Raw genomic sequence first — 15,627 nt, forward strand, 5'->3', positions numbered from 1 at the left:
TTCAATGGACGAAGTATATTTTTGTCAACAAATGGTGCTGACAGGTAGGTAGGCAAAGGTAGAGAGCACAAATAGGAACAGTATATGTCCCTCAATTCCCAATATTTAGAGTTCACTGCCTAAACAGAATGTTAAGAAACTCAGACCCTGAAATTCTGGGTTTCAGACTGGGCCAAGTAGAACGTATTTTGTCCTTTTCTGATTAGCAGCCTTTAGGCTAAAATAAAATTTAAAAGCTGATCAAAAAAAGGGATTACTGATATAACAGATAAAGACTTTGAAACTAATAGAATGCTATCAACAAGCTCATGAAAATACATTCAAAAATGTAACTAAAATGAACAATTTTCTATGAAAATGTAATGTCAAAAATTATATTAAGAAAAAACGCAGGGGCGCTTTGGTGGCTCAGTCAGTTAAGCATCTGACTCCTGATTTCAGATCCGGTTATGACCTCAGTGTCATGGGATCGAGCCCTGTGTTGGGCTCTGTGCTGAGCAAGTACTCCTCTTGAGATTCTCTCTCTCCGTCTCCCTCTGCCCCTACCCCATGTTTTCTCTCTCTCTCTCAAATAAATAAATCTGAAAATAAAAGAAAAAAATACAAATGCAATATAGACTTATGCCTGATAAGTCAACACCAGAGTCTTTATGCTAAAGTCTTCTAAAGGTCTAAATCTATATGTAAAAATTTCACAAAAACCCTCATGTTGTACAACTTTCTCATCTAAATTGCTAGAAAAGAAAAGGAGCAGAAAAGTTCTCCATTTACATTCATAAGACTATGACCATGATACCATAATTGGACAGAAAAACAAAAAAGTATAGTCTAATCCAACTTGTGGATACAGAAACATAAACCCTGATTATAGTATTAGCAAAAGGCCCGAGGAAAATATGTAAGAAGCAACTTACCACACTTTTAGCAACTAGGCTCCATACAGGAATTTAAGTCAATATTAGAAAATATGTTATACTGTTTACAGTACTCACAGATGAAAGGAAATAAGCTTTAGTTTTATTCCAATTCATACACAAGAGACAATCGATAATTCAATGCACATTCATGACTAACATGAAATCTTAGCAACCTGGTACATGGATGGAATGTAACCCTACTCTAACAAAAGTTACCTACCAAAAGCTGAAAGAAAACATCACAGCTGATAGTCGAACAGCGTATATTTTTGTTCAAGACATATTTCTAGATCTCCTTTTTCATTTAATACATGGATCCTTTTAAACCTCAAAAATCCATTACAGTACTAAGTGGGGAATAAATGAAAAGCTCACCTGAGGTGTGTTCATTTTCTGTGGATCTTGGGAGAGTGTACAGAACTGTGGTTCAGCTGAGGGGACAGAAAGAAGATAGGGGTCACGAGATCTAGCCTGTCTTACAGCTCCTACACTCACCTCCCCATATCTCAGCAACCCAGTTGGAGGATCATCCTCCCCATAGGCATGGGACCCTCTGGACCTTGAAAAGGAATGAGAAAGATCATGTACCACTTGTCTTTGTGTGACTCTGAAATTATTGTGGGCTTAATTCTGCAATTTTTTTACTGAGCGAACATAAAATTTTCTTGATAGATTTAACAATAATACATGTTTCCTCCTGACTAACACAAAGCAACAGATTAGTTGAATTAGCGTACACCAAAGGATGAGACAATATAATTGGGACCTAAGAACTCGTTTTAGGAGCAAAACCAAGAGTCCTGGAATTCATGATAATATCAGAATTAAAGGACAGCCTGAAAATACTGAACAGGCTAGGAACCTCTTTCTGACCCAAGGGACCTGAAGAGACACTAAAAATACAGAATATATCTGACATATGATCGGAGTTCATCTACATTCACCTTCCCTTATATCCTTGGGGATTTGGGGACAGGCCACTTTGCTTAGTGCTGTGAACGCTGCGATGCTGGTTTCAAGCAGGTGTGATATTTAGACAATGCCTAAGATTGGAAGTAAAGCACACCCACCCGTGAATCCAAACTCCTTCACTGCTAGCTTGTGACCTGGGCACATCGTTTCACCAAGCTGAGCCTGGGTTGTTTTCTAATTTTTGTCCGTTTGTTTATTTTAAGTCGTTGTGAGGTTATGATAAACCGTCCAATGAAAACAACAGTGTCTTCTAACTATGAAAGCAGTTGTCATTTACTCAATGCATAGTGCCCGGTACTTGTCTAAATACTTTAAAAGTGATGACTTAGATCTAAGTTTCAAAACAACCCCCTAGAACAGTCGTATTAATACAATTTTGAGATGAGAAACCCGAATCTTACCCAGGTTCCTTCTATCGCCTCTGCTAGAAATTTACCCGGGCCTTTTTTGGCTCCCGTGCTCGGGCTCTCACCGCACTCAGGGTCACCATCAGCGTTATAGACGCACTTTGCCTCCCACCGACGCTAAGTCGGGCTGCAGGCGTGCCAAACCACACTGTCCCTACACACCCAGGACCGTACGGAGCCCCTACTCAAGACTGGGCTCAGACCCACTTGCGCGACCGGAGCCGGAGGGCCGGGGATCTCCCCCTACCTCCCCCCACACTCCCACCGGCCTAATGTCGGTAGAGGGCTGGTCGAGGCGTCTACCAGGGCTATCTCAAAGACTTCTTGCTCCCATCCCTAGACACAAGGGCGCCCCTCCCACAGAGCTCCCCTGCACTCTCACCGCATGCACGCATCCTTTACTTTCTGAGTAGACCCGGGGGCTGGCTCAAAGCGCTTTCCTGCAGTCCAGATTAGACGAATGAGGAGGCGGAGCTATGGCTGCCCTTGCGCAGAAGGAGCCCCGAATTCCCTTCCCAGAGTGCCATGCGGGGAAGCTAAAAAGTCAGGACTACGTTTCCCATAGAGCTCCGCGGCCACTGTTAAAGTCACTCTTTTGGCATTTCCACTTTTTAGAAATCTAGAGACTGCTGTTCTTAAAAGTCTCTCACTCAGGTTCTGTCAGAGCCCGAAGAGATTAACGGTGAAATGTGAATTCTTCTATCAAATGTAAAGGGTGCTCCTCTACTGAATCCCTATTGAAATAACATTTCCCCCTCAGGGTATTTGGAGGCAATGAAGAAACTTGAATATGGTTCGGATATTGAAAATATTAAAATTACGGTAACTTAGGTGAAGTGTGAAAAAAAAAAACCCTTGAAGTTATGTAGGAAAAATGATTTTGTAAAAAAAAAAAAAGACATGACGACGAGGTATTTAGGATTGAAATGATAAAGCTGTAAAATTATAATCTTTACAGTTTTTCAACCTGGGACTTCTACCTTGTCCCTTTACAGCCACCGGATCCGTGAGCTCTGACCTGGTGCTCTTGGAGCCCAGTGTGGAGCTTCCACTGGGGGGTCAAGACAGATGCTGCAGGTGTAGATGTATGTAGGATGTATGATGAATTCTCTCTTTCAATAAATTTTTTGTTAGTTATCTCAGACTTCCATGTGCATAACAAGTTTGCTGTTTTTTTGCTGACATAATTCTTTGTCATTCCTTAAGGAATTACAAATAAAAGCACAAAAATGCTGTTCAAACTATATTAAATCATTCATAATTGACTTTAACATAAAGATCAGTAATGGAGGGAAAGTAGTCACTACATTTATTGAACATTTATTGAAACATTTATTGAAACATTTATTGAAAACCTGTGGTGCAAGAGACATTCTAGATGCTGGGATAGCAACATCAGATAAAAGATTAAATTCCCTGTCCCCATGGACTTTATGATCTAAGTTGTTTTGGGGACCTAATAGTCAGGGTCCCCTCAAGAAACAGATCTTTGTTGTCAAGAAACAGTAGGATCTTGAGGACAGTCGAATAAACAGGGCTCTAAAAACATGGGTAGGGTTGGTAAATCATCCTGTAACTAGTGATGATAAGGAGGCATTATGGCCACAGGGCTCACAGTGAATATAGGTAACGTTACCAGAACCTGGAAGGAGAAAGGCTACCCTTATGAGAGCTGTAGCTTTAGGAAAGCATCATTATGGCCATCGATTACATGGCTCAGCACGAAGAACCAAAGGAATAAATACCCAAACATCACTTGTACTCTTTCTGCTCATGGCCTATTTTCAGTTAAGCATTTATAAACCTCATTCAATACCTATTCTTGGAATTCCTTCCACATGTATCTCCTCTAGACTTTTTTGTCATCAAATTTCCAGTCTTATTCTTGTCTAGCGCCATACTACTCAACAACTCATTGAGCTATTGGACATGAATCAATATGAAACTCAAGACATATCTCTTCTTCACAAAGTGAAGAGAATAAAACTCCTCAAACCTCTGCCTACTGGGAAGATTTCTTTTCCACACATTTCAGAACCACCCCTAAGTGAGACTGCAACTGCAGCAGTCATAACTTCCCATGATGACACTATGCACTGTAGATTTGAGTTGAAGGAGATTTGACTGGCCTCCTTGGGGACTTTTGGGGAATGATTAATTATATGACTAAGTTGTGAGGAATTTTGTCAAAGGGACCCAGTCTGCCCTTCAGTCAAAGCCTTCTATCTTTCAAGTAGGATATATCAAGGACTGGAAAGAGGATCTGAAGCCCTGATATAATGGTTTGCATTAATTTTCTGCCCATGAGACCCAAAATTTCATATATAGATATATATCTTAAGAAGTATTTTAAGTGGGTGTCCATCTACTTCATTTCGATGGACTTCACTATCAAAGAGCTACCGGTGCAGATCCCTTCAGGTCACTAAAAAAGATAATTGCATATGAGAATGACTCAGAAGAGTTTTTAAAAAATATTTGTCGGGATCCCATTAGAGAAACATAGGCATATCTCGAATATATAGTGGGTTGGGTTTCAGGTTACCACAATAAAGTGAATATTGCAACAAAGTGAACCAAATGAAATTTTTTGGTTTCCCAAGGCATATAGTAGTTAAGTTATGCTTATACTATACTGTTGTTTACTAAGTATGCAATAGCATCATGTCTTAAAAAACAATGTACATATGTTAACTAAAAATACTTTATTGATAAAAGATTTGTCCTCTGAGATTTCAGCAACTCATAATCACTGATCACAGATCACTATAACAAATACAATAATAAAGTTTGAAATATTGTGAGAATTACCAAAATGTGACCCAGAAACATGAAGTGAGCAGGTGATGTTGGAAAAATGGTGTTAATAGACTTGCTTGACTGTGCTTTGCAACTATTGCACTTTTTACAATTTGAAACCTTCAACTTGTAAACTGATTTATGACAAATTAAAACTTTCAATTTGTAAAAAAGAAAAAGCCACCACAATATCTGCAAAGCAAAATAAAATGAAATTACAATACAATGAGTTGTCTCTATATATTTCATTGGTGTGAAATGCACCATGGGCTGCTCCTGATTCCACAGTAAGTATACTTGTATTGGTAAATTTGGCCCTTTCCAAACAGAAATCATTCTTCTTGGCCTAATATTCTAAGGCTCCACCTACATATATGCTATCTAGTTTCTGCTTGTACTATTGAGCAAGATCTTGAGTTCCTGTGTGTGTGTGTGTGTGTGTGTGTGTGTGTGTGTGTGTTTTAATTTCTGGATTAGCCCTTGCAATTTCCCTTCTGAGCACAGCTGGTTCTTTATTCTCATTATGAACCTCGAGTCAGCAACGGAAGCTGACTCAGGCTCAGGGAAAACCTGAGGACAGTGTGCATTCTTTTTGCGGGGTAAGTTGTATTAGGATCATCCCTTAGAATTTAGAGAGAAATAGAGGATAGCAACTGTCAGAAATAAGTTAACCATCACTTCTTTTTCTCAGCTCCTCACAAATGGTGTTTTTTAGTACACCTTAAAATTCTTGGGGCACCTAAGACTTAGTGGGTGGCTTAGTGGGTTAAGTCTCTGTCTTTAGCTGAGGTCATGATCTCAGGGTCCTGGGATCGAGTCCCGCATTGGGCTCTCTGCTTGGCAGGAAGCCTGCTTTCTCCTCTCTCTCTCTCTGCCTGCTTGTGATCTCTCTCTATCAAATAAATAAATAAAATCTTAAGAAACAAAAAAGTCTTACAGTTGGAGAGTGTGCCAAGTGCAATGAAACATGAAGTGCTTCGTAAGCCTCAAAGACCTAGTATACCTTTAATGCTTAGTTGTACACCAAAGGCAAAGTGCACAGAAGAGAGAAGAGCTATTCTGACTGACTGCTAGTAGATGTTTGACCATATCCTTTTTCTTTGATAATAATTTCGGGCTTCTTGGGTGCTTGATAAATCCAACTAAGTGAAGGAATATAATTTCCTCACCTTGAACTTGACCTCACTCAAAGTCCATTCTAGCAGGAACTGAGGGAGAAGGTGTACTTACTAGGCATCCATCCTTATATGGGTAGTGATAATTTTAAAAGGATTTTGGACTGTACTGTCTCTCTTGAAGATATTCTTGTATTCAGACCTTATCTGAATGAGTACTTGACATAAATTCCATCTATTGAGTGCCCAAGTATAGTAGATCATTTTTTTAACTGTTCAGACACCTCTGTCTGGGAACTCTCCCTCTTGATTTCATAACCATAGATTTGTTTTGTCTTCTCTAGAGTTTCATGCAAAAGGAATCACATAGTGATACTCTTCTGCAGTGGCTTTTTAAAAATTCAGGGTAATAATTTAGAAATTCATCTTCCAGTAGAATTCTAGCAATGCGGAAAGAGAGACACACAGGGAGAAACAACCAATAATCAGATCAAGCAGTACCCAAGGTGCCCAAAGTTTCAGGCTATATCTGAATCCAAGGACATGTACTCATTCCAATTTTCTGGTTCCTAGACTTTCCCAATAAATGTCTCACATTTCATCTGTATATACTTCCTCAAATTGTGAGTCCAATAGTTATCATAATTTTTTGAAGATATCATGGCCCCAAGTTAAAAAAATATTAATTTACACATCTAAGAAGCTTAATGAACCACAAGTAGGATAAATTGAGAGATTTATACCTAGACACATCATAGTCAAAGTATTAAAAGCCCCACACAAAGGGAAAAAACAAAAGAAAAACAGTTTTTAAAAGATTTTATTAATTTATTTGAAAGAAAGAGAGAGAGCATGAGCAGGGGAAGGGGCAGAGGGAGAGGGAGAAACATGCTCCCCACTGAGGGGGGAGCCAGATATGGGGCTCAATCTCAGGAGCCTGAAATCATGACCTGAGCCAAAAGCAGATGCTTAACTGACTGACCAAACCAGGCACTTGAGAAAAAACAATTTAATATGTTCAAGAGAGCATCAATATAAATAATATCTAACTTCCCATCAGAGAGAATGGACTCTAGAAGGCAGTGAAATGATATATTCAAAATACTGAGAGAAAAAACTGCTAATGAAGGATTTTTTTTAATCTGATGAAACTACTTACCAGTTATAAAGGTAAAATAAGGACATTCCAAAATTTAAAAAGATTGCTAGGACTCCTTGATACCAGAACTGATTTATCACAAATATTAAAGAAAATTCTTTGGATTCTGGGAGGGAATGGCACCAGATGGTAGCCCAAATTAACTGGAAGAAATACAGAGTGTAGATGTAATAAATACTCATGTTAAAAAATAAAAAAATCTAGATATATTTTCATGTTTCTTCTGTTAAATTATTTTTAAAAACATAACTTTGTGTAAATAGATAATTATAACACTGTAACATTGGTTTTGTAAGATATAGATGTAATATATATGAAAACAATAGCATAAGAGGGGGAAATAATAGAGTTATATTAAACATTTTATAGTTCATGGCAATCAAGTTAATATTAATTTGAAATAAATTGTGATGAGTTAAGATGCACATTGGACTTTCTAGAGCAGACACCAGGAAAATAGTTTACACATATAGTAAAAAGTAATCAGAAGAGGAATTAAAATGACATACTAAAAGATTTGTTTAACACAAAAAAGTTAATGAAAGAGGAACAGAGGAACAAAGAAAACTAAAGACAGAAAACAAATAGCAAAATGGCAAATGTAACTTTTAACCTGTTAATAACTGCACTAAATATGTATGGTCCAGAAAATTCAATTAGAAAGCAGAAAATGAAAAAATATTTAATAAAGCAAGATCCAAATATAACACTCTACACACGACACACCTTAGATTCAAAGACAAATAGGTTGAAATCACAAGAATGCAAAAGAGGAGAGGAGGGAGGATGACAGAAGAGTATGAGAACCTCATTTCACCTGGTCTCTTGAATTCAGCTAGATATCTATCAAATCATCCTGAACACCTGAGAATTCAACTTTAGATCTAAAAAAAGAATTGCTGCAATTCTACAAATTGCAAAACAACCACTTTCTGCAAGTGGCATGGAAAGCCTTCAGGGAACAAGAGCCACATGGAACAATCCAAAGTGGCTTACACTGAGCCCAGCCCCCTGGCAAGGGGTGGTGCAACTCCACCTAGCCAGACAACTGAGAATCAGTGCAACAGGCAGGAATATCAGTCTAATACCAAATTTATGGATCACACAGAACTGAAAAACTCCTACACAAAGGGGAAAATATTATATGGAATTTGGTCAATATTTTTTCTCATGATTCTTTAGTCTTTCAGGTTAAAATTTTCTTTTTTTTTTCCTTTTCAACTAGTTCCTTATTTTATCCACTCCTTTTAAAGTCTTTTTTTAAATTTTCATTTTACGTTTATATTTTATAGATATATTCTTCATTTTTAGCTTCCTTTCACTGTATTCAAGTTTATTTTGTAAATCTATAAGTTTTTCTTTCTTTACAATTTTGAGATTTAGTGTCCTCTAACAAACAGGCCAAAATACATCCAGGACCAAGTCATTCACCCTGTTTTGTCCACCTAGGAGATTATATTCTCTCTCCCCCTCTTTTTTTCCTTTTCTTTTTTGGTTTCTGATCTCTTCAGATTATTCTAGTGTGTATTTCATTGGGGTCATGGTTGATTTTTTTAAAATATTTTTATTTACTTATTTGAGAGAGAGAGCATGAGAGCGGAGAAGGTCAGAGGGAGAAAAAGACTCCCATGGAGTTGGGAGCCCAATGCAGGACTTGATCCCAGGACTCCCAGATCATGACCTGAGCTGAATGCAGTTGCTTAACCAACTGAGCCACCCAGGGGCCCAGTCATGGTTGATGTTTTTGATTTTGTTCTTTCATTCATTCATTTTTCTCTGGACAAAATTACTAGAAGGAAAAATTCACAACAAAAGAAAGAACCATAGGTAATACTTTCTGCCATAGATTTAAACAATATGCATATAAGTAAAATGTCAGACCTAGAATTCAGAATGATGACTATAAAGTTACTAGCTGGGCTTGAAAAAAGCATAAAAGACACTAGAGAATGCCTTAGTGCAGGGATGAAATCTAATCAGGCCAAAATTAAAAATGCTCTGAGATACAGTCTAAATTGGATGCTTTAACAGGTAGGGTAAATGAGGAAGAAAAGAGCAAATGACACAGAAGACAAGTTGATAGAAAGGAAGGAAGCTGAGGAAAGGAGAGAAAAACAACTAATGTACCATGAAGGGAGGATTCAAGAAATCAGCAATATCATAAAGTGAAACAATATTAGAATAATTGGGGCCCCAGAGGAAGAAAAAAGAGAGAGGGACAGAAGTATAACTGAGCAAATCATAGCTGAGAACTTCTCTAATCTGGGGAAGGACATGGCATTTAAGCCCAGGAGGCCCAGAGAACTCCCTTCAGAAATCAATAAAAATAGATCAACATCAGACATATAGTTGTGAAACTTGCAAATTTCAGAGATAAAGAGAAAAATCCTGAAAGAGGCCATTAACCTACAAGAGTAGGAACATTAGGGTGGCAGCAGACCTATCCACAGAGACCTGGCAGGCCAGAAGGGCTGGCATAATATATTCAGGGTACTATATGAGAAAAACATGCAGCCAAAAATACTTTATCCAGCAGGGCTGTCATTCAGAATAGAAGGAGAGATAGAGAGCTTCCAAGGCAGTGAAAGGCTAAAAGAATTTGTGATCACAAAACCAGCCTGGCAAGCAATATTAAGGGGGAAATTGTAAGTGAAGAGAGACTCTAAGAGTAACAGACCAGAAAAACACAGAGACAATATACAGAAACAGGGACTGTACAGGCAATACAATGGCACTAAATTCATATCTTTCAATAGTTACTCTGAATGTAAATGGTTTAAGTACTCCAGTCAAAAGACACAGGGTATCAGACTGGATAAAAAAGCAATACCCATTCATATGCAGTGTACAAAAGACTCATTTTGAACTTAAAGTCACCTCCAGACTGAAAGTGAGGTGATAGAGAACAATTTACCATGTTAATGGACCTCAAAAGAAAGCTGGGGTAACAATTCTCATATCAGACAAATTAGATTTTAAACCAAAGACTGTAGTAAGAGATATAGAGGAACACTATATCATACTTAAAGGGTCTTGCCAACAAGAAGCTCTAACACTGTAAATATCTATGTCCCCAACATGGGAGCAGTCAATTATATAAACCAGTTAACCAAAGTAAAGAAAAATATTGATAACAACACATTAATAGTAGGAGACTTCAACACTCCACTCATAGCAATGGACAGATCATCTAAGCAGAAGATCAACAAAGAAACAAGAGCTTTGAATGACACATTGGACCAGATGGACTTCAAAGATATATACAGAGCATTCCATCCTAAAACAACAAAATACTCATTCTTCTCAAGTGCACATGAAACTTTCTCCAGAATAGATCATATACTAGATCACAAATCAGATCTCAAATTAATACTAAAATATTGAGATTATTCCCTGCATATTTCCATACCACAATGTTTGGAAACTGGAACTCAATAACAAGAAGAAATTTGAAAGGAACTCAAACACTTGGAGGTTAAAGAGCATCCTGCTGAAAAATGAATGGGTCAACCAGGAAATTAAAAAAAAATAACTTAATTCATGCAAACAAATGAAAATGAAAACAAATCGGTTCAAAACATATGGGATACTGCAAGTGAAGTACATAGCCATCCAAGCCTCTCTCAAAAAAATTAGAAAATCCCAAATGCACAAGCAAACCCTACACCTAAAGGACCTGGAGAAAGAGCAGCAAATACAGCCTAAACCAAGCAGAAGAAAAGGAATAATAAATATTAGAGCAGAAATCAATGAAACAGAAACCAGAAAAACAGTAGAACAGATCAACGAAACTAGAAGCTGGCTCTTTGAAAGAATTAATAAGATCAATAAACCTCTGGTCAGACTTATGCAAAAGAAAAGAGAAAGGACCCAAATTAATAAAGTCATGAGTGAAAGGGGAGAGATCATGACTAATACCAAGGAAATAGAAATAATTGTTAGAAATTATAATCAGCTACTATATGCCAACAAATTAGACAATCTGGAAGAAATGGATGCATTCCTGGAAACTTATAAACTACCAAGACTGAAACAGGAAGAAATAGACAATCTGAACAGACCAATAAACAGCAGGGAAATTGAAGTAGTAATCAAAAACTTCCCCAAAAACAAGAATCCAGGGCCCAAGGGCTTCCCAGGGAAATTCTTCCAAACATGTAAAGAAGAAATCATACCTATTCTACTGCAGCAGTTTTGAAAAATAAAAATGAAAGGAATACTTCTAAACTCGTTCTATGAGGCCAGCATTACTTTGATCCCAAAACCAGACAAAGACCCCATCAAAAAGAATTATACACCAATTTCCTTGATGAACATGGGTGCCAAAATACTCACCAAATCCTAGTCAATAGGATCCAAGAGTGCATTAAAAGGATTATTCGCCATGACTAGGTGAGATTTATTTCTGGGATGCATGTGTGGTTCAACATTTGCAAATCAATCAATGTGATAGAGCACATTAATAAAAGAAGAGACAAGAACCATATGATCCTCTAATTGATGCAGAAAAAGCATTTAACAGAATACAACATCCTTTCTTGATTAAAACTCTTCAAAGTATAGGAATTGAGGGAACATACCTCAATATCATAAAAGCCATCTATGAAAAGCCCACAGAAAATATCATTCTCAATGGAGAAAAACTGAGGGCTTTTCCCTTAAGGTCAAGAACATGACAGGGATGTCCACTCTTACCACTGTTGTTCAACATAGTACTAGAAACACTAGCCTCAGCAATCAGACAACTAAAAGAAATAAAAGGAATTCAAATTGACAAAGAAGAAGTCAAACTCCCTCTCTTTGAAGATGACATTACACTTTATGTGGAAAACCCAAAAGACTCCACCCCAAAATTACTAGAACTCATCCAACAATTGAGCAATGTGAGAGGATACCAAATGAATGAACAGAAATCAGTTACATTTCTATACACTAAGAACATGACTGAAGAAAGAGAAATTAAGGAATTGATCCCATTTACAATTGCACGAAAACCCCTAAGATATCTAGGAATAAACCTAACCAAAGAGGTAAAGGATCTATACTCTAGAAACTACAGAACACTTAAGAAATTGAGAAAGACACAAAGAGATGGAAAAACATTCCATGCTCATGGATTGGGAGAATAAACATTGTTAAAATGTCTATGCTGCCCAGAGCAATCTATACTTTCAGTGTAATCCCTATTAAAATATGATTGACATTTATCACAGAGCTGGAACAAACAATCCTAAAATTTGTATGGAAACAGAAAAGACCTCAAATTGCCAGGGGATTATTGAAAAAGAAAACTGAAGCTGGGGGCATCACAATGCCTGACCTCAAGCTATATGACAAAGCTGTGATCATCAAGACCACATGGTATTGGCACATAAACATACACATACGTTAGTGGAATAGAGACCCCAGAAATAGATCAATTAATCTTTGACAAAACAAGAAAGACAGTCTCTTCAATAAATAGTGCTGAGAAAATTGGATAGCCACATGCAGAAGAATGAAACTGGACCATTCTCTTACATCATACACAAAGATACACTCAAAATGATTAAGGACTACAACGTGAGACAGGAATCCATCAAAATCCTAGAGGAGAACATAGGCAGTAATTTCTTTGACCTTTGCCACAGCAACTTCTTGCATTATACATCTCTAAAGACATGGGGGAAAAAAGGAAAAATGAACTATTGGGACTTCATCAAGATAAAAACTTCTAAAACAAAAACAAGATAAAAACTGTAGAACAAAGGAAGCCATCAACAAAACTAAAAGTCGGTCTATGGAATTGGAGAAGATATTTGCAAATGTCTTACAGGACAAATGGCTAGTATCCAAGAACTATAATGAACTTTCAGACTCCACACCCAAAAAATAAATAGACCATTCAAGAAATGGGCAGAAGACATGAACAGAAATTTCTCCAAAGAAGACAGGCAAATGGCCAACAGACACATACAAAAATGCTCAACTTCACTTGGCATCAGGGAAATACAAGTAAAAACCACAGTCAGATACCACCTCACACTAGTCAGATGGCTAAAATTAAGAAGACAGGAAAAAAAAAACAACAACAAATGTTGGCAAAGATGTGGAGAAAGGGGATTGCTCTTCCACTGTTGGTGGGAATGTAAGCTGGTACAGCCATTCTGGAAAACAGTATGGAAGTTTCTCAAGAAGTTAAAAATAGAGATAGAGCTACCCTATGACCCAGCAATTGCACTACTAGGTATTTACCCCAGGGATATAAATGTAATCTTTTGTGGTACATGCACCACAATATTTATAGCAGCAATGTCCACAATAGCTAAACTATGGAAAGAGCCCAAATGTCCATCAATAGATGAATGGATAAAGAAGATGTGCTATATATATACAATGTAATATTACTAGGTCATCAGAAAGGATAAGTACTTAAAATTTACATCAATGTGGATGGAACTGGAGGGTATTATGCTGAATGAAATAAGTGAATCAGATAAAGGCAATTAGCATATAGTTTCATTCATATGTGGAAAATAAGAAACAGTGCATAGCATTATAGAGGAAGGGAGGGAAAACTGAATGGGAAGTAATCAGAGAGGGAGAAAAACCATGGGAAACTATTAAGTATAGTAAACAAACTGAGCATCGGAGGGGAGGTGGGTGAGGGGATTGGGTCACTGGGCGATGGGCATTAAGGAAGGCACGTGATGTGATGAGCACAAGGTGTTATATGCAACTGATGAATTATTAAACTCTACATCTGAAACCAATGATGTAACATATGTTGGCTAATTGAATTTAAATTAAAAAAGAATGCAAAAGATACATCATGCAAATAATAAACAAAAGACTGATGGAGGGATTGTATTAATACTGGAGGATATAGGTTCTTTTTTAAAAAGCTTTTATTTAAATTCCAAATTGTTAACATACAGTGTAATATTTGTTTCTGGTGTGCAATATATTAATTCGACACTTCCATACAACTCTCAATGCTCATCATTGCCACTTTCCAACAGCCACTTGCCACTTTCCAATGGCACATGGGAGAAGAACGAGGCACAAACAAGTCAGTCTCAAGAGAATGGGAGCAGGGGTCAGCAGTTGAGAAGACTCCTGCCCAGAACAACTCTGTCCTGTATTTATTAGATACAAGATAACAATCAACAAAGAAGTTGAAGGAGGTTATAGATAAGCAAGATATCCCTGATCAAGCAGCATAGGATTTGTGGTTGAGTATGCCTGATCAAGCAGTATAGGATTTGTGGTTGAGTGAACACATTTAAAGGAATCATCTAATTAACTACAGGTGATCTCTTGAGAAGGGGAGACAAGAGAAAAAAGAAGCAGGCGGAGTTCCATCCTGAGCAGGCCGGGTGTCCCAGCTGCTTGGCTTCAAGGATGTATATCATCCTCTCCCCCAGATGACTGTTGCTGGTACATGTTCAAGCATGTCTGGTCAGTACATTGTTCTGAGGAACAGTTACAATCATGATAAGTGCACTCCTTAATCCACATCACTTATTTAACCCTTCCTTCCACCAACCAACCCTCTGGTAAAGATTAGTTTATTCTCTATACTTAAAGAGTCAGCTTCTTGGTTTGCCTCTCCCTCTCTCTTCTTTTCCCTACCACTCCTTTGCTCATTTGTTTTGTTTCTTAAGTTCCTATGAGTGAAATCATATGGTATTTGTCTTTCTCTGATTCACTTATTTCACTAAGCATAATTCTCTCAAGCTACATTCATGTCACTGCAAATGGGAAGAATTCATTCTTTTTATGGCTGAGAAATATTCCATTGTATATATATACTTCAGCCTCTTTATCCATTCATTAGTTGATGGATATTTGGGCTGTCTCCATAGCTTGGCTATTATAGATAATGCTGCTATAAACATACGGGTGCATGTATCTCTGTCAATTAGTATTTTTGTGATTCTTTGGGTAAATACCTCATAATGCAATTGCTGGATCATAAAGGTAGTTCTATTTTCAACTTTTGAGGAATCTCCATATTGTTTTCCAGAGTGGCTGCACTAATTTGCATTCCCACCAACAATGCAGGGGGATTCTTTTTTCTTCACATCCTAGCCAACGCCTGTTGTTTCTTCTGGTTTTGATTTTAGCCATTCTGACAGATGTGAGGTGATATGTCATTGTAGTTTTGATTTGTATTTCTCTGATGATAAGTGATGTTGAGCATCTTTTCATGTCTGTTGGCCATCTGTATGTCTTCTTCAGAGAAATGTCTGTTCATATCTTCTGCCCATTTTTTA

The 15,627-nt window shown here is 37.5% G+C and overlaps 1 protein-coding gene across 1 annotated transcript in view; it reads right to left on the reverse strand.

Moving 5' to 3' along the window:
• Nucleotides 1-2,790, reverse strand: part of ZNF782 (zinc finger protein 782) — a 37,756-nt gene extending 34,966 nt beyond the window's left edge. Inside the window, exons 1-2 of the mRNA XM_080819720.1 lie at nucleotides 2,679-2,790; nucleotides 1,293-1,348 (exon numbers count right to left, since the gene is read on the reverse strand). Of these exons, the coding sequence (XP_080675846.1) occupies nucleotides 1,293-1,348; nucleotides 2,679-2,691 (69 nt within the window). The 5' untranslated portion in view covers nucleotides 2,692-2,790. The remainder of the gene's footprint in view (nucleotides 1-1,292; nucleotides 1,349-2,678) is intronic.
• Between the last annotated feature and the right edge of the window lie 12,837 nt (nucleotides 2,791-15,627).

Source organism: Martes martes (genome assembly GCF_963455335.1).
Source record: "Martes martes genome assembly, chromosome: 12".
Taxonomy (NCBI): Eukaryota; Metazoa; Chordata; class Mammalia; order Carnivora; family Mustelidae; genus Martes; species Martes martes.